The sequence below is a fragment of the Chinchilla lanigera genome, unplaced genomic scaffold, assembly GCF_000276665.1.
Source record: "Chinchilla lanigera isolate Chin_1 unplaced genomic scaffold, ChiLan1.0 scaffold00037, whole genome shotgun sequence".
NCBI classification, from domain to species: Eukaryota; Metazoa; Chordata; class Mammalia; order Rodentia; family Chinchillidae; genus Chinchilla; species Chinchilla lanigera.
In genome coordinates, this window is record NW_004955438.1 from 4,577,933 (window position 1) to 4,604,664 (window position 26,732).

General features: G+C 36.6%; 2 protein-coding genes across 2 annotated transcripts in view; one reads left to right on the top strand and one right to left on the bottom strand.

Moving 5' to 3' along the window:
• The window catches only part of Cep128 (centrosomal protein 128kDa), a 407,188-nt gene extending 383,361 nt beyond the window's left edge, over nucleotides 1-23,827 (bottom strand). The window contains exons 1-4 of the mRNA XM_005390234.2: nucleotides 23,572-23,827; nucleotides 21,627-21,782; nucleotides 4,129-4,290; nucleotides 2,491-2,577 (exon numbers count right to left, since the gene is read on the bottom strand). Of these exons, the coding sequence (XP_005390291.1) occupies nucleotides 2,491-2,577; nucleotides 4,129-4,275 (234 nt within the window). The 5' untranslated portion in view covers nucleotides 4,276-4,290; nucleotides 21,627-21,782; nucleotides 23,572-23,827. The remainder of the gene's footprint in view (nucleotides 1-2,490; nucleotides 2,578-4,128; nucleotides 4,291-21,626; nucleotides 21,783-23,571) is intronic.
• Nucleotides 23,828-23,832: 5 nt separating this feature from the next.
• The window catches only part of Tshr (thyroid stimulating hormone receptor), a 157,158-nt gene continuing 154,258 nt past the window's right edge, over nucleotides 23,833-26,732 (top strand). Inside the window, exon 1 of the mRNA XM_013517233.1 lies at nucleotides 23,833-23,900. Coding sequence (XP_013372687.1) covers nucleotides 23,860-23,900 — 41 coding nt within the window. The 5' untranslated portion in view covers nucleotides 23,833-23,859. The remainder of the gene's footprint in view (nucleotides 23,901-26,732) is intronic.

Consider the following 26,732-nt stretch of genomic DNA (forward strand, 5'->3'; position numbering starts at 1 on the left):
TAAATAAATATTTAAGTACATATTTGTCATTTATACCCATTTCCTAAGGTTCAGCAATAAAATTACTTACAAAATCTAAGTTAATAATAAAAGTTCCAGTCTTTCCTAGGGCAAAGGAATTGATTTCATTTTCTAAGAAATCTCTTTATATTTTAAAAGAAAAATGCTAATTACAACTAGAAGATATTTAGCATGATAAAATTTTTTTCACAGTTGAACACTAGTTAAAATAGATTAACCTATTATAGGAATTAAAAAATGCAAAGCATGTTCTGCAGATGATTTGTATGATTTGCTATATAGTCTTTAAAAAAAAAAGTTACTCTCCAAGGTCCCTCCCTAAATAGAGCACTAGATTTAAAGAAAAAAAAAAAAAAAAAAGATAATCCCACTATGTACTTTAAGAACTTGAAGATTATAAACAGAAAGATTCAGGTAAAGTACGTGATACTTGGCACATTACATATATAACGATTTACAGGTAAGATAATATTCCATAGCAGTCAATCTTGTTTTAAAAGCAGTTTTCAATGAAGGGCTGGCCCATTAGACTCACTACGAAAAATACTCTGTCACTTTTGTGTCTCCCCATAGGTTACAGCAGCTGCTTGCACTCCTTCCACAGTAACTTCTAAATAGCAGGATGAAAATCACTGCTATACTCTAAGTATAACAGAAAGCAGTGCATGACATAGCCCTTCGATATGCTGGAGGGAAAAAAATCACTGAGAATCAACTGTTTTAATGAAGAAAAATTTGGAGAAACTAAAGAGAAAAACTAAATGAAACTAAGAAACAGCCTAAAGCAAAATCAAAGTTGCTTGCTTTCTTCTGTCTTTTTTTTTAATATGAGTAACATTACAGTCTATACACTTACAACTAAGATGGACATACCTGTAAATGCCTGTTGAGTTGACTTCCCATGAATAAAACCAGTCCCCAGAGACTTAAGCATGATTCAATTCTACTCCTACTACACAGACTTAATGCCACAGGAGAACCCATTTTATGCTTTAAATGCTTATCTGTACAGAAGTTTCCCTGGCACATAATTTCATTTCCCTATTGCCCAATTCAAAGGAAATCTGCTACCATATATTAAATTTGACAATGCAGTATTGTTCTTTGCTACTAGTTAACAATAATGCTTTCAATTTTTCTTGAATAAATTAAAAGGCAAAGAATTAATTCCACTATTAATAAGGTAATTAACCTAAAACAGTTTATGAGCTACCCAAATACATGAAGCCTATTGCTCCATCTTTCAAATATATCATAAATCACAAAAATCCTGTACATGCAAAAATGTCTAAATGAAAGCAGTAGAAACCTTTATCAGAGAAGATCCGTCCTTGTGCTCAAGTAATTAGTTTCCAACTAACAAGCAAATAACGATGGCTGTACTTTTTTAAAGGGAAAACAAGTCATGAATTACAACATGGGAGTTATGTGACAAGTCAGTATAGCACAGATATATGTAAAATAATCTTTATAGTAAAAAGATAACATTAGTCTTCTTATTATAGTATATACTCATTATAAGAAACACGAAGAAATAAACTTAACTGGCTTTCCAAGAGTTTACGTAAGTTTTGCAAGAGTAGGCAAAATCCAGAGGAAGAAAAAGCATTGAGAGAGAACTGGCAAAGCATTAATTTAAAAATTCACTTTATGCCGGAATTCTAACACAGCTTTCCTTCTTACATCCCCATGCAAAGTAAGCATAAACTGGAACACCTTCAAAAGGGCATTTCTGAACTGTCCAACGAACTTCTAAGTCCACATATCCTTTAACCCAGCAATTCCATTCCCAGGAATCCTACAAGATTACACAAAAATGTATACAATAATGGTGACTAATGCACTGTTTATAACATCAAAGAAAAGCCTGGATATATCTGTACTAAGGAATATTGCATAACTGTTCAAAAGAAAGAGAGGGAGCTACACAAAGTTTTACAGAAAGTGATATAATCAAATGAAACCTGTTGCATCATTTTTTATAGTAGTCCAGTGTTTTAAACAATCACATATACACCCACATATACATAGAAAATGTATAGAAAGATACATGTACAGGAAACTGCTAGAATTGTTACCTCATTGGGGTGGGACTAAGAAAGGTTTAAAGAGTTTTATTTTTTAAAAACAATGAGCATGTACTAGTTTGAAATAGACCATCCTTATAATTCCTATCTCCATACGAGTACTATCTGTGGTCCAAGTTTAGCAAGTCTCTGTTTAATTCATGTCCTGAATTCTTCCCTCCCTGACCTAAAGCTTTCAAATTCAACAAAACCTAACTTACATAAGCTACTTTGCAACCTATCCAATAAACTAACCTAAATTGAAACTATAAGACAGAAAAGCAGTTTCAAAATTAAAGCTGTTTGCAATGGTTATCTCATTTATCTTATATCTATACTCCCAAAAACTGCATTCCCAAAAGAATGAGTAAGCAAAAATGCAAACATATCTGAACATTCTCACATGCTTTATGGCACCCGCCTGTTCATTACTGTACTCTCGGTATCGCCCAAGCATCTGGTCCACGTGCTGCAGGTTCCGACTGGTGTCCTTGAGAAAAAAAATCCTCTATTAATTATTTCAAACACTATTTTTCCCATTCAATCTTAGCAGTATGTCAAAGAGCTAAGGCAACGGTGTGTAAAATGTACAATCTATAACACAATTAAGTTGAATATCAATGTATTTCATATCAAATAAATCTTAACCCCACTGAAATCCATCTGCAGTGTACTCCTGTAAAATCTGAAGCACATAAATTCTTATCCAAAGAATAAATGACAATAAAAGCACAAATTGCACACCCTCTATACAGAAAGGAAATTCTAAAACAGCAAATCTAGTAGATTTTGTACAAGAGAAGCAAATCATTAAGATAGATGTTATTCAAGTATATATTACTTTACCTCAGAACTTGCTTATGAGGAAAGAAGAAAAAGTATGTTATAACCTTTAGTTATGAACAATGAATTTAGTCCTCTAATCATAACAAAAAAAATGTTTTCTACCTAAATATGCTAGCTTATTAATGTGTCTCGCTGGTGGGAAAGTAAATGTATTCCACTGTTGTGTCAGTAAAAAAAGAATAAACTTTCTCATTTTTAAATCAAATTGTACCTTTTCCACCAGAAACTACTATTTTTTCATCTAAAATTACTAACTGAAAGCAATTAACAGCCAAGATCCATGCGTCTCCAGCATAAGGTAAAAGGGATGAATGAAAAGGAAAAAATTTAGATTTCTGATTTCCTTTTTCCTACTGTGACCATACTACCCTTCCCTCATTCTTCCCAAGCACTTTATATCAAAAGGATACATACTGCCTCTACTCAAACATCCAAACACTGAAAAGTTAGCCTCTAGATCAAGATGGTATCTTTATATATATTACTCACCTATAAATAATCTATTTCACCAAACTTCTCTAAAGGCACACGTACATGAGGAGCTAAATTATGTCAACTCTACAATATTTTATTTTGAAATACTGGTTTATCCCAAAACATTCTCAACAACCTCATATAGTTCACTACTTTACAACAGTAGGCACAATAATGGTTCTGAGGGAATTCTGTGTCCTAATCCCCAGAACCTGTGTATATGTATTTTACATAACAAAAGGGGTTTTATGGATATGATTAAAGACCTTGAGGTCTGGAGATTCTCCTGGATTACTGAGTGGACCACATGAAATCACAAGTACCCTTAAAAGAGTAATAGGAGGCCTGGGGACATAACTCAACGGGAGAACATTTTCTTAGTATGCACGAGGCCCTGTGTTTGATCCGCAGCATTGTAGGTGAGGAAGGCAGCAGTGGTGGGTGTGATACAGTGTAAGACTTCAATCTACCTTTTCCAGCTCTGAAGGTAAATGAAGGGAGCTAAAAGACAACAAATGTGGAAACCCTCTAAAAGCTGGAAAAGGCAAAGGAACACATTTTCATGGACTCTGACCTACAGAACTATATGATCGTAAGTTTTGTTGTTTTAAGATATTATTTTTATGGTAATGTACTATAGTAACAAGAAAACTAATACACTGAAAATATTATTCAACTCAACTATTTAAAATCTACTAAATGTAACCACTATTTAACTAACCTGTAAAGTACTTGCGATAGTGTTGACCTTCTCTGTGACGTCTATTGTAGGGTGACTCCGAGTTTCCCTGTGACCTGACCTGGCAGCCCATCGACTCAATCGGTTACAAGAGCGGAAGTGCTCTGAATCACTGGATGATTCTGCCATTGATGTACACAAATCCTTAAAAATAAATCCAACTCGAGATCAATCAAACAGTAAAAAGCTCAAGAATAAGAGATTTTTTACTATTTGGAATTTTTAGGTATTTATTGCACTAGTCCTCCAGCATATCATAATTTCTACACACGCATCTTCAAAATATCAGAAGTTGCTTCCCCACATTATTCTCCCTCCTTTGTTTCCTCTGCTTTAAAAAAAAATCCTCAGGTACAGTTTTCATCATGTTTATAGTTCCAAATAATTCCTTTGATGTGTGCAATGCTTCCAAACTTTAAAAGCACCTGCATTTATAGTATATCTTCACTTAATCCTACCAACAAATCTACAAAGTAAATGAGAAAAACAGGCATTCTCCAAAGTTAAGACCCACAATTATCTTATTGGCTTGATGTCCATTCTACTAAGTTATAAGAACGTAAGTATCCTGAAATATAAATATTCTACGGATGCATGATATACAGTCTACAATAAGAAACTCCCATTCCGTGTACAGTGAGAACTCTTCATGAATTTTCCTTTAAAAATGAGAATTAGGCAAATGATGCAATAGAAGTACAAAGTTTACAATAATGCATTTGTAAGAAGATGACATCTTCAACATCACCAACAAAATATAAAGCCAACAGCTAGAGTATAATTTCATCAATGGAAAATTTACAAGGCATGCTTTGCTCCCTCTTTATTTCAGTTACCTATTTAATACATAAGAAAATTATTTCATGCAAAAAATCTCAAATTTCAAAAAACCTTTTAAAGAAAACCAATACATTCAGAACAAAGAAGCATCAGAGGAAGCTCAACTGATCAAAAGAAGTTTAGTGAGTATTCCAATAATTTACTTTTCTGCTTAAACGAAGGTTAACTCAAATGTTATTCTAACATTAATTTGCATAGTCTTCTAAAATCTATATGGTCTTTTATTTCTGGCTTGTTAAGTACAGTAAATAAAACTTTTCTTTAATGACAGAATGTTCTGGAATTTTTGGATCTGATTGCCTGGTAGAAGCACACGACTAAATATCCAGAGAAGACAAAAGGAACACACTACATGTGTACAGACAGCAGAACATTTAATGAAAGTAATTATGTTCTAGTGATATAAGATAAAATAAAACTAAATATATAAAGAAACAAACAAGGATGCCTGCTGTGAGTTTAGGTTTCTCAAAACCAAATATAGTCTCTTCTGGCTGCATCAGAAAGGGAACCAATGGAACACCCAAGTTCTCCACATGAGCTGAACTGGGTCAGAGAACATTCCGGTGAACACCCGCTTCTTCCTTGTCCACTGCTCTCAACTTCTGCCCCTATTTTCTGTGGTTCTTGCCCCTTTCTATGCATAAGTACAAAGGTACAGAGCCCACGCTATGGTTCCCTCCCACATCAGGAAACAGGAACAAGAAACTACAGCTGAAGCACTTGTGCGGCTTTGCTCTTCCCAGCTCTCGACTATTGTTGAAATCTAAAGGAATAAACATAACACTGAAAAAAAAACTTACAGGTAAAGTCTGCATTTAAAACTTAGGAAATCACTTCTGCATTTATCTCATGAACTTTTAGCTCAAATTCAAATACTATTTTTCTATTAGTGAAAGCAGAAAGAACCAACATTCTCTGAAAATCTGCTATTATGCTCATATAAATAATCCAATTTAATTCTCATAACAACTTTAGAAAGTGAACACTATTAACCCCTAATTTATGGAGAATGCTGGGGCTAAGAGATGTTAAATAACCTATTTAGCTCCACACTGTGACAATAAATAGCAGACCCAGTCCTAAGCCAGCCTTCTCTATCTCCAACACCTCGCTCCTTCCGCTTTACCCTGCTGTCTATTACACTCAATGGACAATCCCAACAATTAATAACAACTGCTAAAGGCAATAGCAGGGCACGGCCTACGTGTGTCTACAGTCTCAACTCCCTCTCATTTCATGTCATTTCTTTGATATAAAAATATCGCAGAAAGCAGGAACTATCAAGTAGTAATAAGAAATCCTAACTAGGAACCAGAAAAAAATAAAACTAAGTGACATAGCTATGCTACATTTAATAGAGTCCTGAAAACAAATCAAGTCACTGGCTTCAGAGTAAAAGGCTTGGTTTCCTGATTCATTCCATCTCTGTGTAAGAAAAAAGAATAATTATGGCTGGGATCTTTCTCTTAATCAAAATTATATAACTGACAGTATAATTTTCATCTTAACAAGTCATAATTGTAGAAACTAAAATGAACTTAAGAAATCATCAGCAAACATAAAAAAGATAATGTTGAAAAAGACAATGTGTTTACTATAATGGCTATTGCTAAGGACAAGGTCCAAAACAACTATCTTTGGGGGCAGTGAAGAGATACTTCTCAGAAGTACAAATGACCAGCCAGGTATGGTGGCACACGTCTGTAATCCCAGCACTTGGGAGGCTAAGGCAACAGGATCACCATGATTTTGAGGCCAGCCTGGGCTACAAAGTGAGCTCAAGGCCAGCCTAAACTACATAACAAGACCTTGTCTCAAGAACAAAGAAAGTACAAATGACCAATATGTACATGAAATATATTCAGCATTTTGGTCCATTACAGAAATGCAAATCAAAACAAGATTTCATGTTACTCCAGAAAGAATGACTATCATCAAAGACCCAAAAAATAACAAATGCTGGCAAGATTGTGGGGAAAGAGGAAGCCTTCTTACAACCACTATGGGAAATCAATATAGAGCTTTCTCAAAAATGTAAAGTAGACATTCCATTTGACACAGTCATACAGTTATTTTTCAAAAGAGTTAAAGAAGTGCTCCTATCATCTTGTCATGAAATTTTATTTTACCTTTTTTCATAAAATAAATTTTTTAAAAAGTTAAAGAAGTGATACACACATATTATGTTAATAGCAACACAATGCATAGCTAAATTTTGGAAGCAGCAAATGTACCCATCAACAGGTGAATGGATAAAAAAATGGAATACTACTCAGCCATGAAGAATAAATTTGAGCCATCTGAGGGAAAACAGATGCATCTTAAGACTATAATGCTAAGTGAAGTAAATCAGACACAAGAGGTTAAATATTAGGAGTTCCCCAAAATAAAATTTGTAGAGGAAAAAAAAGAGAGATCATAGGAAATAGGGAGGTGACTTTGTGGAGACAAGGAGGGGACATCAGGTAGGGAGAGGTGGCAAGCAACAGAGGAAAGTGGAAGTAAAAATGTGATATAGTGTGTTCCTGTGCCAATTCTCCAAGACAAATATAATTAATGTTCACTGCAAACATATACTAATAATAAATACACAAAAACATAAATAAGAGGACCTTGTAACTGGGCATGGTGGCACATGACTGTAATCACAGCACTTCAGGAAGCTGAGACAGGAAGATCACAATATCGAGCCCAGCCTGGGGAACTTTATAGACTCTGTCCCAAAATAAAAAAAAATAAAAATAAAAATGTTTTAAAAGGCCTGGGAATGTAGCTGGCTGTGAAGGCCCTGAGTTTAATCCCCAGTACAGGGGGGGAAAAAAAGAAAAAGAAAAGAAAAAAGTTGGGGGGAAGGAACAGTTTGTACTCTTGATCTAGTAATCATACTTCCAAAAATATCCTCTACAAAGTCACCTAGAATACATACAAAAATTTCCACATAAGGATATTTATGGTGATGTACTGGAGGGAAACTTAAAAATTTCAAAATACAAGTAAGTGATGAAATACACAAAGTCAGGGGCATAGCTCAGTAAAGCATTTGACTACAAATACAGAAAATCCACTCAGTAAAACAAACGTGAAGACGGGCTTCAGAGTCACCAGGTTCACAGACTGACAATGTGGAAAATGAATTTAAATTGGTGTTCTATATTCGGAACTCCCTTTCCCTCAGTACTTCTTGTTCCTCCCTGGCAGCTCTCTGGCTGTACTTCAGTCCGCTGACGTCTATCTCTGTAGGGCTAAGTCACCAGCTCTCACTGGCTGATGAGCTGAAGAAAGGAGATTACAAAACCAGTCTCTCTGGTCTCATACTAAAGACTACCCATTGACCTCAGGAGCCATTTATCATGAGTTTACAAGCTAAAAAACTAGTTTTTTTAAATTATGTATTACTCTCTTTGCAGTTTTCTGAAGAATAGTTATTAAAAATCTACCAAAAGGAAAGAAACATTCCCAGCACTCTAATGGGCTGAGACAGGAAGATGACAAGTTTGAGTCCACCTGGGAAACTTAGTGACTTAGCAAGATCCTCTCAAAATAAAAAAAAGAGGGGGTTAGTCAGTGATGGCAAACTTTGGAGATGACTGCCCGAACTTCAACCCAAAACCCACTTATTTATCACAAAATGCCAACTAAACCTGAATACTGAGGTTCTAGTTTAGAAAAAACAATTGTACATTAACACCTTTTGTCTTAAAGCAGAAACAATATGGGTGCCATAGGTTCGCCACCACTGGGCTAGGGGATGTAGCTCATTCGAAGGCCCTGGGTTTAATCAGCAGGGCAGCAAAAAGAGAAAAAGGAAGAAAGGACAAAAGAAAGAAAAGAACAAAGAAAACATTCTACATGCTAAAATGAACTTAAAAATCAAAGAACGAAGTGAAAATATATGACTTTTTACTGATACCACTTACTCTACTGCAGAAAACAAAGTAAGAATGGGTTCATGAGTGATGTATAACCAATATTACAACTTGAAGCCCAAAGAAGAATTATGAAAACAAGTAGAAAACATTTATGTATGCAAGGAAAGTTTTCCTTATTGTTTTTAAAAAGGTTTTTTAAAAAAGTAAAATTGGGTAAGAAATTTAATCCTGTTACCATAAATTTTTGCATAATGCAATGATAGAAAAGAAAGAATGGTCAAATTTGAAGAATGTACTATTAAAGAACAATTTAAAGACATTGAATTGTGTAATTTCTGGTGTAAAGTGAAAAAGGTTTTCCTTCAACTGGAGAAAAAGCAGTAATTACTCTTCTGCTGCTTACTACCCATACTGGTACAACACAATTCCTCGCTGAGGAGAAACACAGATGACCGCACTGTCTGCCTTCAGACATGACAGTTTTTCAAGATTCTAGACAGGATTTAGATGAGTGACCTTGGGTGAAAGTCTCTGAAATCCTAGAGAAAGCTCTGGATCTAAAGAGCAGATGGAACAATTCATAGACTCATTTATTTAGCTGCTCCAAACACATCAATATTTAAGGATATAAATATTGCTGTTTCTGCCTTAATGAACCTTATAAAGAAGACACATGACCACCAGAGCAAGCAAAGAACCCTCATCAATTCACCCCCACCGAGAATCTATCTGTCTAAAACAAACACCCACATGCAAACCTTAGCGCTACGAAGAGAGACTAAAACTGAATTCAGACCTTATAATAAGAGGACTGGCAGTGAGCATTTATAAACTCAAGTCCATTTCTTTTATTATTTGACCTGAAAAACCATCAGATTGTCTTCCTTATAATGATGCACATTTGTATGTATGAGAGCTGTAATTCATTGATTCTCAAATCTCTTTTCCTCGGAGTCAGTTTAAAACAATTAGGATTTGCAAGCTGTTCCATAAAAGATAAGCACCCAGCACCAGGGATGATATTTCACAAAAACTGACTAGTGCATGTTAAGTAGCTGATTGCTTCTACAGCTTCCAAGTGTCTCAGCAGTCCCTACCCAAGGCAACTGTCCTCAAAAAAGATGCTCAAGGTAAAAAGGTTGATATTTAAAGGGGAAATGGAGAGTGTATTTTAAGCTTAATCACAAACCGAGAAAATCAAATTTTAGAATGTATCTCACTGATTCAAGTACAACCTGAGAATTCTGTCTCCTGCTTGAGGTGAAAAGGTCCACAAGCCAGTGAAACATTACATACGAATACAAACAATCATTGGCTGTGCCTGTCTTCTTCACATCGTGCTTCTCTGTAACTGCATCTCTTCAAACCTTTTTGGTAAATTCACAGAAGCTCCAACTCGACTATCTAGTCCATCATGCAGTTCTCTGTGAAGCTGATGCATAATGAACTCCATCAGAAACAGAACCAAAGAGCCACTTAAAGCAGATCAGTCACTCATCATTTACTTGTTGCTACACTAGAAATAAAAGATGAAAATAAGGAAGTCACGGACCTTGATGGAAGGGAAAGATTTGTAAGAGTATCACCGATGGTGAGCTAAGCAACAAGATAAACTCCAGGGGAGTCAGGTCACCGACACTTTGAAGGATGAGAAGTTTAACAGACGGTTAAGACAAGGAAATGGGATACAATTAAAAACTGTTCAGAGAAAGTAAGAGGGGTCAAATTAAACACTTCCACCACAGCATATCTGCCTCCATCTGATTTTCATGATGATTTTCATACACTATAGATAAGCTTCTAAAAAAATTCTATCATCAAAAGAGAAAAAAATATCCACTACTATAAAAGAAAAAGTAAAAATTAAAGACACTTGAGTAGGGAGTGACATGGCAATAAACACATCAGCAGGGATACCATTTTGGAGGCTACCACCGTGTTAGAGGAATATCTGAGGCAGTGGTGGCGAACCTACAACAAGCCTATAATGTTCAACTACATTCAAATAATTGCTATTTATTTACAAAACTGTATGACTAATCTCTATATTAAGTGCTTTATATGCACTAGCTCATTGAATCCTCACAATATTATTATCAACCACATTTTACAGAAAGGGAAGTAAAAGCTTACAGAAGTAAAATAACTTCATAACTGGCAAGAAGTTCATCTCCAAAGCCCAGCCTTTTAATTACTATGCTATTTCATACAAATGTCAGTCAAGGGAAGGCAAAGAAAAAACAAAAAGAAAAACAGGTTTTAAGACAGGGGAGCCCCCAGTACCCTTTTTTCATGAAAAAGAGCACCTAAAGAAATTCATGACCACTTACACAGCACTCCAAACACTTCTCAATGATTAGAAAAAGACAATGAAGCAAACAAAGCCAAAAGATTTAATGTAATGAATACAACACTTAGGGTGAGCAGTTAAGTTCAAGGGTAAGAAAATAGACAAGAAGGAAATAATATGATGATAGGTTAGTTACTTTCAATGGTAACTCCTAACATGAATGTTCTCAATTCCCCAATCAAAATGCAGAGTGGCAGAACATATCAAAAAACGAAATCTGAAAGTATGTTGTATACAAGGAACACATTTAATCCAAAGAAATTTATAAATTCAAAGGACAGAAAACAAGATTCCATGCAACAAGAACCTGAAAACAAGCAGGAGTAGCTATCCTATTTTTAGACATAAAAGATTTCAAGCCTAAACTGATCAGAAGAAATAAAGAAGGTCACTATATATTGGTTAAGGAAACAATTCACAAGAAGAAGTAACAATTATAATACATGCACAGAACAACAGCACACCTAACTTCATAAAACAAACACGACTGGACATAAACGATCAGATAGCCCAGCGTGGTGGTGCACGCCTGCAATCCCAGCACGCAGGAGGCTGAGGTAGGAGGATTGTTGCAAGTTCAAGACCAGCCTGGGCTACGAAGTGAGCTCAAGGCCAGCCTGAACTGCATAGTGAGACTCTGTCTCAAAAAAGACACACACAAAAAAAAAAAAAAAAGATAGACATCAACACAATTATAGTGGAGGACACCTCAATACCACACTGTCCCAAATAGATTGATCAACAAGATAAAAAATCAACAAAGAAATATCACAATTGAACCAACCCTTCAAATCAGTGGACTTAATATCTACAGAGTGTTCCACTGAACAATAGAATACACACTCTTCTCAGCAGCATAGGGTACTTTCTCCAAAATAGACCATATACTAGCCACTAAGACATGCTTACACAAATGCTAAAGAACTGAAATTATACCATCCATATTATCAGACTATAGCACAATGAAACTAGAAAGCAAGAGAAAAACAAACCACAGAAATTATGCAAGCACATGAAATAAAACAAGACATTCTTGACTAATCAATAGCTTACAAAAGAAATCAAGAAAAAAATAACAGTTCCCAGAATTAAACGATAATGCCAGAACTTAGAGGACACAATCAAAGCAGCCCTAAGAGGGAAGTTTACAGCTGTGAGTGCCCACATCAGAAAAACAGAGCAAAGCCAAATAAATAACCGAATGATGCACCTCAAGGTCCTAGAAAAATAAGAACAATCCAAATGTAAAGCTAGTACAAGGAAAGGGATTACATAGATCAGAGCAGAAATCAATAAAGTAGAAACTCACCATAATCATAATCAACATCCTGAATGAAAACGCATAGAGACACTCACACACACACACATATAAGGGACAGAGAATTTAAAAGCAGAAAAAGGAGGAAGCAGGGAAAGAGAAGAACGATGGTAGTGGCTATCATGGTAGAAGCTGAAGTAACTAACAATGTTAGTAACTAAAACTTACATGGCCCTCACTATGCCAAGCCTTGTTCCAAACACTATCCGTATTAACTACTTCAATCGTAACAATAGTCCTGCAAAGTAAACACTGCTGTCATCCATTTTATAGGTAAGGAAAGTGCCAGAAAGTTGGTGTGATCAAACTCACAGCCAGGATGAAACAGAATGCCTTCTTTCATATATGTGCAAAACTGGGCATGCAGGCGTGCACACACATGTGCAGCACACATACTCACACAGATTTCATATTCTGTGAAAGGAAACTAGCAGGTTGAACCCCTAGGCTATTTTTTTGTTCTCCTTTCATCAGCACTCCATCCTGATCTAGCACTTCAGGTTGAAAGGGCAGAATCACTTGGACCAGGGCCACCTAAGCAGGAAGTGTGTAGGCACACATATTTTCTAGAAAAGGCCATACAGGATATAACATGACTGCTTATTCAGACATGGAGGGGAAAGCACTGGCTATTCAGATGATTATACATGTGTCAAAAATCAATACAGGGGCCAAGGATATAGCTCAGTGGCAAGCACCTGCCTGGCAAGCACAGGGTCCTGAGTTCAATTCCTAGTACCAAAAAAAAAAAAAAAAGTACAGTTTAAGAAAATAAAGTTACTTAATAATCCCCTCCTTGCCTAACAATTGAATGCCAGATATTTTAGACTCATACAACCAAAACACTTGTAAATGAGGCAGCTGAACAAAATAAAAAGTAAAGCAGGTCAAAATAAAAAGCCACAAAGAGGGGCTGGGAATTTAGCTCAGCGGCAAAGCGCCTGCCTGGCAAGCGCAAGGTCGTGAGTTCGGTTCCCAGTACCGGAGAAAAAACAAAAAAAAAAAAAAAAAAGCCACAAAGACTCAAGGAAAAGAAAAGACGGCAATGTCCAGAGAAATAAATGGTTGTTACTAAACCTCTGAGATAGTTATTACTTGTGTTGAGCACTGGAACTAGGCACTGCATTTGCTAACAGATTTAAAAATAAGTAATACAATATCCCTAAAATATCAGACAAGAATTAAGTCCTCTTAGGCTGTAAAAAACCACTAAGAATTACCCGAAGAACCCCAGACTGAACAAGAGGTCAGCCTGGAAAAAGATGGAGTTAGATCCCCAAGCTTCTGATACCATTTTGTTTTAGTCACCAGTGAAAACTGGAAAACCTAAAGAACAAACCCAGCCAACCATGGGTTTTTTTGTTTTGTTTTGTTTACATAATACTATTTTAAATTTTGAACCTGAAAACGGGGAAATTTCATTTACAAATTCTGATTCCCACCTTCTCTTGAAACACCCACACACAATGCTGAAGATTAATTTTCCTACAACACCAAGATATAAATAGTGTCTGCCCTGTGGCTAGGCATGCATCTTCCTGCTTGCCCCAATCCCAACCAGGCCTGCTTCACACAGTGTTAACTGACTGGTCCCACTTCGGAGCTGAGTTTGCTAATCCTATTTTGGATAAAGAACTAAGAAAAGAAACTTGCTAGAGTTACTGCCCAGGTGAAAATAAGTAGTTCAAGTGGGAAAGCTTGTCCAGGGTTAACTGCCTGAGAGATATACTGTACATTCCCCTACAGACCACAAGGGAAATTGGGTAAGACAAAATAGAAAGGCAGATGTTCTGACAGAGCTTCCACGTTAGTCATACCAATCAACTATAAGGCCAAAGTAAAATACTGCTACTGAGCAAATTTTAAGTAAATTATCCAGAAAAAAAAGGTAATGCATTGCATAATTTGACCTGAATCCTTCACCCGTCCCCATATACACTGCCTTACATCCCAAGCTGGGCTCAGCTGCCCAACTTGCTTGGACAATAGAATGTTAGCTGAATAGAAGCAGAAGCTTGATATGGGGTGATGCAGTGAAACTTAGCTGCAACTCTTCCATCTTTTCCAACTTGCTCTCCTGAAACACCTCTTGCCTATGAAGACAAGCTCAGGTTAGACTGTGAAAGTGTGCAACACATGGACACCCCATGTCTTTCAGTTTGGATCAGCAGACCGGCCAACTGACCCCAGATAACTGAGCAAGTCTAACCACGTCAAGTAAATGGCTTAGCTGACACAGAACCCAAGTATTAAACATTTATTGTTACATGCTTCCAATGCTTTGTTATCGAGCACTCCCTAACTAATTAACCATTTGATCTAGTCCGGAAAATAGTTGATTTGCTGACATTTTCTCTCAACCCTACTCTCTGTGAGAAAGCATATGGGTTTCAGACTGCAAACAGATGTGACAGTCTTCTAGTGATTGAAAGAAAAAGGACAAATCCAAGTTAGGATGCAAAAAATAAGCATAAGGATTGATAATAACATGTGACAGGGTACCAGTTTTTGAGAAAAAATCCAAAGCATTTTTTACTATGAATTATTTTTTATTTTAAAGAAAAGAAAAATAAACAATAAAAACAATGGTATAAAATTTTAAAACAAGATTGTAGAACAGCAACAATGGTTAGTACACTGCATAGTGTTATCTTCAAAGTAGTTACTCATATTACAAGACACAGGCATGAACATTTCCAATTTTTCATAAGAAACAAGCTATTTATTAAATGTATTGTAAAATATAATTTTTAAAGAAAGTAGGAACTGCGACTTGCCTAGTAAACAAAACAATATTGGCAATTTTAAGAAAGGGAAATATTTCTTAATGCCATTTATACTTTAAATTTGCATATAGTTTCACAGCTTATAAAGCATTTTTATTAGCATTTTCTCATATGATTTTTATTTCAATCCTATAAAACTGATATTATTACAACTATTTTTGCCACTAAGAAAATAAAGGTCTGCATAAAGTTTTTGGTCAAGATTACTTTGGTAAAAAATTGCAATAACATAACTAGAAGCCAAATCTTGTATTTTTAAGCTAATGCTTTTTTCCACTGTATTCTTAAATACAAAAGAATTATGTTCCTTCCAAATATATCACTGAAATGTTATCTTTGAGCTTCCCTCCTTATTTCTCATGATTCATCCCTCATTCTCTCTTTGTCTCTCTCTCTTTGTCTCTCTCTCTCTCTCTCTTGCTTTGGAAATGCATTTTATTTATTTTTTTTTGGAAATGCATTTTAGACCAGAGAAACTCTTATGTATTTGCTCACTTAGAACTAAAGGTTTACATAATAACTAAGAGATAATTGTTAAATATGTAAACCTGCTATAAATCCAGCTTTCTAGAGCTATTTTAAGATGCCTTTAAAATAATCCTTTGTCTTAAGAACAATTACAACCTCTTTCAGGTAGAAAAAGATTTCCCACATTCTCAGAAACAATACTCTAAAATTTAATTTAAAAAAGAATATTATCTTTCTGGAATACAAGAACACACACACATTTTTTTTAGTTCTTTTTCCCCCATCTTTCCTCAATCTTTACATTTCTTTCTTCTCCCACTGTTGTTTTTACAAACTTATGTTTTCAGGTTTTTTCCCTTAATTCTTTGGAATAAAGAATTCAATAATTTTCTTGTATTTATTGACTTACTGAAGAGTTCTGTTTCTTACTCAATTTTTAAAGTGGACAAGTAAAATGATTTATAATATTTTCCAAAATATAATAAAAACTTCTAAATTCTAAAAAAGCCTTATTCTTAAAAAAAAAGAAAAAAACCTTTTCCTTGACTGCACCATGATCTCTTCCCAGAATGTTTTAAATATATAAAATGTAAAATACATAGGATCAGAAAGTGTTATATTTTTTGTCTTGATGTCCCCACTAGGCCTCATGAGGTCATGGGGGCAGGCTTTTCAGAGGCAGCTAAATCTACAGTTTATAATTGGTTCATTGTCTAGGGCTGAGATTGGCAATGTGAGTGCTACACCCGCCTAGGGCAGGTAGCCTGCATACAATATAAAGGAGGGAAAGAGGCTTGCTCCTGCCCTTCTGCTCTTGCTGCTTTTGGTGTCTCCACCACCATGAACTGCTGCCCCTCTGTCACACCACCCTGTCATGGAGCCAGGACTGAAACCTCCAAAAACAGCTGAATAAACCCTTCCAACTTTAATTTTGGGTGTCAGGTATTTTATCCCAGCAATGACAGAAAAGTAATAAGACAGAATTGAATCTAGTAGTAATGAAATACAGTTCAGTATCATTTAAAACCAATTATATTTTAAAACTGAATTTCTGAGGTACATGGAATAGAACCTAGTTAAGAACTCAACTCTAAAAACCTTCAAAAGCAGTACTGTTGAATTCCTAATGCTTAAACATCACCAATGACTGTATGATAATAACCCTACAAGCTGAGTACCATGGCTCTCAAAATATAGACATGAGAAAAAAGGCCTAGAGCAGTAGTGGCAAAACTAGGGCAGGAGTGCCACAGCAGCTGTTTATTACCACCAAAAGCACTACAAGGTTTGCAGTTGCTAGCCTAGAGAAACTAAGTAGGGTGTTCAAGTTTACACAGCTACCAAGCGGCAGTGCTGATTCTTCAGTGTCTCAAGGCCCAGGTTCCTAACTTCTCATCTCCACTGGCACCGTTCATACTTCAGGATTCTTCTTCACTTATGCCTAGTCATAAAAATGGCTCCCTAACTCCACGTGTTTTCTCAACCTTCCCACCCTTCATTAACACTCTACTGCCTACATAATTGACTCTAGGTTCCCAAATTCACAATTCAGAACCCAGTGAGCCACCCATATCTTTAAAATGAAACTACCAGGCCTACATTCTGCTGTTATACTAGCTATTCTCCTATGTTGCCATCTCTCAGTAACATCAGAAAGCCTTTTCCTATCTACTGCTGCCTCTCATTTAAAATTTTGCTTATCCTTGCAGGCATAGCTTAAACACAAACTCAGGGAAGCTTTCCATCTCCAGCCAGAAGTGAATTATCCTCCCTCTGCATTCTTATAGCTCCATAACTGTAGCGAAACACTAATTGAACATATCCATCAAATATAATTATTTCTGCCATGGAATTTTTGTTTTCAGTTCCCCAAACAAGACACACTCATCTCACCTGCAGGCCTACACTGCACTTACCACCTACAATATACTTGTCACATTTTCCCTTGATCAACTCCTACTTTTCCTTCATGTCTAAATTCAGAAGAGAATTTTCCTAGAAATTTTTCCCTTTCCACTGCCCTGCCATAACTCTGGGTCATGTACACTCTGCTGAATTCTCACAGTGGATACAACATCACAGCACAGGGATTGATAACTGCCTATTTTATGGGAGACCAGAGAATGAGAATTGAGGCCTAATTGACTTCCTCTGTGAGCATAAAGGACAAAAGCATCATGCAGGCACAACGGCATGTTGTAGGTTCTAGGGAAAGGTCAACACACCTGAGACCCAGTTCTTTACCCAGACAGGTACTATGCAGGGCAAGAGGCAGGTGAAATCTCCTGTTACTCTAATTGCTTGTTCCCATGTCTGAGTGAAAATGGCAGGGTGAGCCAGCTGCTCAGAGCTCTCCGTCCACTGGAGGTAAGAACCCCATGGCCCCGTGCGTTCTAAACTAACTCTCGTCTCTGGCTTTTATCCTGTTCGTCCTCCAGTCGGCTGGTTTCCCACACTATGCACTTGTCTGTCTACCCACTAGACTCTAAATCCTATTAGAGACTATGTATTTTATTCATGGCCTCCTATGATCTGCATGTGGTTTGTCCTCCAAAGATGTACATGCAGGAAGCTTGGTCCTCATTGTAGTGATGTGCTGAGGTGGGGGCAACTTTAAGAGGCAGGGACTAACAGAAGAGGCCACCACCCTCAAGAGGGATTAATGCTGGAGTCTAAGAGTGGGCTAAGTCCTGCAGCATTGGACTGGCTTGCCAAGTTTGCTTTCCCAAGAGTGGGCTAAGTCCTGCAGCATTGGACTGGCTGTCATGGGAGTGACATGCTATCACTTGCCAAGTTTGCTTTCCCAGCTCACTCTCTCACTTCCTCTCTTGACCTCCCCCACCCCATTCATTTCCACCAGGCTGCAACACAGCCAGTGAGGTCCTAAGCAGACAATGGTACAATGCTGTTTGGACTATCGCGCCACCAAAACTGTGAGCCAAATGAACCTCCCTCCTTTATAAATCACCCAGTGACAGGGATCCTCTTACAGCCAAACAAAAGGACTACAACACATTTGCATCACATCTAGCATACTGCCTGACATGTAACTAAAACATTCTTAAATGAATTTACAACTGATTTATTATCCTGTATGATTAATCCAGAAACAAATTTCAAAGTGCTGGGCTTTACAAATAGCAAGTACTAATTAAGTAATTGTTGTATGAAGAAATTCTGTTGACAAATGGCCTAGATTAATTACATAAAGTTTTCAAACAATACAGATTGAGTTGCAAAATATTATAAATATGAATACTTAACAATGTGTCTTATAAGGTAAATGAGGTAAACATTTCAAAACATGTTTTAAAACTTATTAATGATTAAATCAAACCTAAGAATTTATTGCATTATTGTGAACCATTTTAATTTATGACTTATTTGTAACTACCTGCATTCCTTGATTACTATTTATCTGTACTATAAAGATAAATAAACTCCAAATTACCTAGGCTTTTCATCATTTGGGTCTGTTATCTGTATTGTTGCTACAGACCAACTGCTACTCATAGGCAAGCCAGTTTTGCCATTTGAAAGCTTTCACTTTCCTACCACCGAGGTTTTTCTGCTTTCTATCATCTATAAAACTGACTATTCATTCCTTAAAGTAATAATCACAGGGACTGGGGATGGACAGTAGAGCATTTGTCTAGTGCATGTGAGGCCCTGAGTTTAATCCCCAATTCTGCAAAAAAATTAAATATATTAATCATAGTTCATTTCTCCTACCATGTCTCTATTTATTTAGAAAAGACTAGCTCAGGCTTAGCTTTAATTCACTCATCCATTCATTATGGGCTTATTTATGCACCAGTACTCATTCATGTATAAGCATCTGTTTCATGAAAAATCCTGTACACAGAGTAGATTCTAATGTTCACCAGTGAAGTGGATTCAGGTTACCACAAATACTTGCATCTCCAAACACTCTAAGTACCATATCAGCACTGTATACATCTGTTAAGGCACTGTATAGATCTGTGTTAAAGGTAATATGAATTTCAGAGAGATATGAATATATGTAAAGACTTGATAAATGTCTTACTCATAATTACCAATAACAAGATGTAAAACTACATGGAAAACTTAGAAAAATATTTATAGTATATGAGATACAAAGGATTAATCAGCTTTTTTTAAAACACTACAAAAAGAACAGTCTTGTGGTAAAAGCCACCAAGGATATATAAGCAGGTAATTTACAGAATACAAATGGCCCTGACAGATGTATAAACATATTTTATATCACTAAAGAATTCCAAATTAAAATAAAATTATATTCTTGTTTATCTTTCTTACACAGATGAAAGCAAACCTCTCATTCCCAGGGTTGGTAGGAGCATACTTCATTGTACAAGTATTAGCTATAAAAACTAGGACACATTTTTTGGAAAATAACTTGAAAATACAAGTGAAAATAAGACATATGTTTTGACTCAGAAATTCTACTTCTAAGAATACTATTCTGGGGAAACAAAAGGAGATATATGTATGTTATGTGTGAATGCATATAAGAATTTCAGTACAGAATTATTAAATAAGAAAAAAACATAAATTAACTGATACGGCATATCTTAAATGCATCTAATCACTAGACTATGATGTAGCAATTAAAAGAAACAAAGTACAATTTTTCTATTTATTTTCTTTTTGGGGTTTTTGGTTTGTTTTTTTGTTTTTGAGACAGGGTCTTGCTATGTAGTTCAGGCTGGCCTTGAACTCATTATGTAGCCCAGGCTGCCTCAAATCTGTGGTGATCCTCCCATCTCAGCCTCCCAAGTGTGGCATGTGCCACCAAAGGTATAATTTTATGTACTGACATGTAATGATACATGGTTATAAAAAAGAAAAATGTACTGTAAAATAGTATGACATTAAAATTAAAATTACTTCATATTACACTTAGCCCAGTGACATTATTACAGAGATAACTGTGAATGTACCATTTTTATATTACTTTCAAATATGTCAACACTGTATATTTGAGAATTTCTGAAATGCATTATCCTACTAAGCTCTCCAGCTCTAAAATTCTTTAATTCGAAGAATTTTACACACCAGAGATTTTGGATACAAAATTATTGCAAGCCCTCAGTGTGTCTCCCTAAATATATGTGTCTTTGATCTATCAAAATCCAACATGAAATGCTAAAAAAGGTCCAGAATTTTACATCTGTTGCAAAATTTAAGTCATTAACACTATACCATTATCAATAATTCATGTTGAATATGCTCATTTTATGAAAGTCACAAGTCATAACATTCTTACACTAATAGCAAAAAATATTATATTTTTAAGAACTAAGAAAAATAGTAAAACCCTTCAAACATTTAAAGAAATGAACAAAAGTAAACCTGCCCATGGTACAAAAATGCTGAGTGTGGGTCAAATCCTATGCGAGGAAAACTATAAGTGGTGGATCTGAAATTAGAAGACTTGGAAATAACAAAGTCTCTTGGCTGCACAATTCCAAGCAAATCAAACAACCTACCTGAGTCTAAGTGCACCCTTTGCAAAATGAAGAAAACTAAAAGAATTATATATAATACCTGGCTAAAGGTAGGACAAAATAGGTTCTCAAATACTTGTCTAATAAAAACACTGCATTATTGATGCTTTTGTTAAGACTATAAACATATTTCACTTACCTATTTTTCATATGAATTTTTCTAACATTGCATGCACAACCATGCCAAGGTATGTATTTGTTTGTTTATACTACATATTAGAAAGGAGCTTCTTGCTCCCAAAACATCTATTTGTTGAGCATCAGTGTTTTCCACTATAAATATGCAACTATTTGTTATCTCACAAATGAAACTCAGGAAGAATGCATACTTACAAAGCACACCCCCAAAACTCCGTGTTGCTCTCCCCTGAGCTCAGCGCTTTTCTTAGGAACATGTACCTGCCTCTTTTCATTTCTTCATGAGATTCAGGGCAAGAAGTCTAGTCAAGTAGATGATCTTTGGTTGCCCCTACACCTTCCCCAAACCACCTACAGATAAATGAAACAGGGAAGTAAAACATACTTATAACTTTAATTTTTTAATTAAAAAATGAAGATTAGCTCAATTTCCCTTTGTAAAGATTACAGCAAATTGCAGATCAGAGAAAATGTGTCTACAGTCACCCAAGAGCCCAGGTGAAACCACTAGAATTCTTCACATTTTAGTCCCCAGCCATCATATTCCTCACAGTCTTTTAAGCATGCCAGTCACCTGTTGACCTTGCTACAGTATAATGTAAATTTTAGCTTAAATCTGGTCAAAAGTATTGTCCAAGCACATCAACCCATTACTAAACTATGTAATGAGTTCATATTTAATGTCTGAATTTATGGCCCACCTGTATTTGTAAGACACCCTAAGCCTCTTAAGAGGAATATTTTATATGCTCTTCTTGCACTTGGTATTGAAAATAAAAAAGGTAAAATATCTTTGGTTTCGGGTAAGAGCTGTGGGCAGAAATATTTTCACTTCTTTGTGGCTGTTTTCAAAATAGTCTGTAAGAATGCACAGACATTCATCTAGGACAATTGTGGTTATCCACATTGAGAGCAGATCTGGTATATCAACAAAGCATTTCTAGAAAGAAGGTATTCTGTAAAATTAATCAAAATAAACTATTGAGACATTGCCTTTATGCAATGGCAGGAAAGACACACTGAGAGGTACAGGGTGGTATACACTTCACTCTTCTACCAAAGCATCAACCTTCACCCCGAGATGGGTCAGAGACAAAATGAAATTTCTCAGGGACAACGTAAAAGTGTCAAAAGTTTCCATCTTCTCTCTGTGCTGCCCAATACAGTACTCACTAGCCTGTGGCGACTAAGTCCTAGAAATATGGGCAGTTCAAACTGATATGTGTTATAAATGGGTAATACACATGAGATTTTGAAGACAGTACCATTTAAAAAAAAGAATTAAAACACCTCTAGGTTTTATATTTTACTGCATGTTGGATGCATTCTTAATATATTGCGCGGAACACTAAAATTAATTTCACCAGTTTCTTATTGTGGATAGCACAAAATTCTAAATTACCTGTGTGGCTCACATTATGTTTCTATTGGATAACACTGTTCTACATAATAAAATAAATTTTGACAGAGTGACAAATACTGAGCAACTGCAGCAGTGTTAAAGGGCCAGTAGCTGTGGGTGTATAGGAGGCAAGTGTAAGACACTCTACATAATACTTAGATCAAAGCTGCAAGGTACAGTTACTCGGTTTCACTGGATGTCTGACTAAGAGATGAAGGCTATCAAACCAGTAAAGAAAGAATGTGGCTGGATTCAATATCAGGTACTTCTGCAAATAATACAAGTAAGGAACTGACAGCTAAGGTTAGGCAAACGCTGTGCTGGCACAGGAAAAACAGGTGACTGATACAACATTCCCGGAGTTGCAAGCTTTCTGTGACTTCAGAACAGGTACAGAATACCCCAATTTATATCCCGGTACAGGCAAGCAAATGCCACAAGGCTCTCTGGAAGACCTACAGGAAGAGTCCAATCTCCTCGACAGCTAAAGCGCCACAGGGGCTGGTGGCCAGCTCTCCCCAAAAGGAGGACCACGGTGTCCAAATTCACGGGGTAATTTGCCCAGGACCCGCCTGAGAACAACCATGCCGAGGGACCGAATCGGACATGCTGTCTCCCGCGACCTGGACACACACTTTCCCCACCCAGGGCCCCACGCGCAGCTCTGGTGTCCCAGCCCTGGGACAAGGGGAAGTGGGACCTATGTCCACGATAAGATAGGGAAGTAGAGGTAGGTACCTGACACAGAAGACGACGCCAGGTCCTTAAAGCCGGATCATCGCCGAGGCCCCACCTGGCTCCCGCGGCTACCGCAGACCCAGAAGGTGCAACTGACCAAACGCAGCGGCGCAACCGACTCGGCACTCCGCACACTCGCAGCTATGGCAACTTGAACTAGCCGCCCAGCCGCGGCGGGAGGGAAGGACGCGCTGCTGTCGCTCGGCCCTCTGGGAGTCGTAGTCCATCTCCTCTCAAGAGCAAGAAAATATCAAGGGGCGCGGTCCGAGAAAAACTGCACGTCCCAAGATGCCATGCGACAGCCCGCCGAGTAACTCTCCCGGAAGAAGGTGATTTAGCAGGCGCTAGGGCCTTGGTCTGCGCCCTCTTGCCCTGCGCTCTTTCTTTTTTCTTAAAGGGCTAGTAGGTGTAGTTGTGAGGGAGGCAAATGCCAAGGAGAAAGTGAATTCTAATGCTTCCTTGACCCTAACTGTAACTTTATTCCTTGAGAATCCACCAGTGAAGTGAAACGCCTCTGAATATCAAGCACCAATGTCGTGCTCCAAAGACCCAAATTCTTAGCACTGGAGGAGAGCACAGATGATTACCTAGTCAAAACTTTTAGGCCTGGAAAGACCAAGTGACCTGCCTAAGAGTGTATGTTTTATTCATGGCAAACAAAGCAAGTGCGAAGCTGTCAATTCAGCACTGCTTCCACCTCCAAGGTGTCACTCCCTGGTTCATTTTAGAACATGAAAGAAATATTTTCCAATGAACTCCGCCGAAGTTGGTTTCAGTTCTAAAGAGGTAATAAAAATCTCAACAAAAAACTGAGCTTTGGAAAGCTAAGAGTTAGAAATTAGTCACGTGGATAGTCCTTTCCTTCTAGTCTGCCAAAATGGTCACTGACCCCTCAGGCTAAAATCAAATTTTAACTTATCTGCGAAAGTTTTTCTGGTTACCTAAAAAACAAAGGACCCTAACATTTTTAAATTTCACTTTTAAAAAATCTCTCTCTCTCTCTCTCTCTCTCTCTCTCTCTCTCTCTCTCTCTCTCTCTCTCTTTCTCTCTCACTTTCTCGCTCATAAATTTTAGCACTCATATTTGATACAGCAGAATCATTCTAACTTTTCTGGCCAACACTAGATATAAAGTCTATTCCACATCCAGTTTGATCATAAAACTAATTCCAAAGACCTACCTATGTATTTGAATCTATCTTCAAGCTACTTGCTTAAATTCTTACTCTAGAATACACCCCACCTGACACAAAGATTAAGATCATTTCAGAAGAGCCATAGAATTGCCCCATAGGCATGCAGAGGCATAACTTTGTTTCTTAACATTTCAATTTTTTCAAAAGAATTTTATCATTCATTTAATTCATCAAATTTATGACAGTCCTGTCTATGATCTAGACATTGTATTAGATACTGAAGTTTCAGAGATAACATAGTCCTTTCAAGGTGCTTCAAGCCAAATGAAACAGACTAATAAATAAATTATTACAAAGCTAGGACAGAGAACACCGCAGCTATTTCTGTGGACAGACATAAAAGAATAACTTTCTCAGAAGAGATTCTGATAGACTGCTGCAAAAAATGACTACCAAAAAGCTAATGTAATTTCAGCTGCAGTAATAAAAACTGTTCTTGACTACCTCTTCATATCTAGAGAACTGGACTCAGTTGTGCTGACCTTCTTTTTAGACCAAATAAAGAAAAAAAAATCAGAGGACACAACTGGGACCAAAATTTAGATAATTTTTACATGCAATGTTAAGTTAACAGCAGTTTGTCATAAAGTGTTCTCTGCATTGACAGATTCAAAATTCAAAGAAATATATACTGGATTCAGACCATAGAATCTTTCTCCTTCTTAACAAAATAGATTGTACCCCAAATTTCTCAAATGATATTACTGTTAATTGATAGCACGGATACTTCATCCAGTCCCAACATTAAACTCAAGCTTAAGTACTTGAACCTTAGATAGAAAATCTTGCAAAGATCTTCATTTGCAGTACTCTTCTTTTACAATCTTGTAGATCGAAAGGCACAAAAGTTGTAGATTAGTTTACTAGGTCTGCCAAAAGAAACTACCATGGAAAGGGTAGTTTAAGCAACATAAAAGTTAAACACAAAGCAAGAGAGAGAGAGACAGGCAGACAGACAGATGCGTGGCTATGAAGGCTAAAAGTCCCAGATCAAGGAGTCCATCAGCAGGTTAGGATTCTTCTGAGGCCACTCTACTTGGCTTGTGGATACCCATCTTCTCCGTGTCCTCAAATGGCATGTTTTTTGTGTGAGCATGGACTTAATATTTTTCTTTTCATAAAGACAACAGTAATATTGGATTACAACCCCAAATTTATGATCTCATTTAACCACCCCTTAAAATCCTTATCCTCAAATTCAGTCACATTTGGGATTATGGCTTTAACAAGTGAATTTTAGAAGGACAGAGTTAAATCCATAGCACATGACTTCTCCCACATTGTATCCATTCAAGATTAGTATCATGAGTGATCTTCCCTGTATACAATACCATGATTGAGATAGATGTGACAAACATTTTTATATATGCTAGCCACATTTTTATATATCATACCCTTGACCTACCCATAGCTGGGGGGCCCCAAAGCCATATATATATATATATATATATATATATAGAGAGAGAGAGAGAGAGAGAGAGAGAGAGAGACTGAGACTCTATCTTTCTGAATATGTATATATATATATATATATATATATATATATTGAGAGAGAGAGAGAGAGAGAGATCCTATCTCTCTGACTATAACTGTGGGCCTATCTTGTTCTTTATGTGTTAGAATTTAAAATTGGAACTCATGCTCCCAATTTATTTCCTGAAAGTCCTGAAGTACAGATAAGGCCTGCATATGTCTACCAAGATAGAACTTTTCAACTGCATTCAAAAAGAGTCTGAAGAAACTAAACTGCAGAGAGAAAAAATGAATAAAGAAACCACAGTAAAGAGTGTAGCCACAGAGCATATGAGCTAGAACAGAGCCTAGATTCCTGCCACTTTTGAAGTTCCTGGCTCCAATTCCATATTTTTCCTGTACTTGTTTAACATGATGCACTAGGAGAGATCAGAAGTGGTTAAATGCACAAATTCTGGGTCCAAAGCACTTGGATTCAAATTTTAGCTGTAA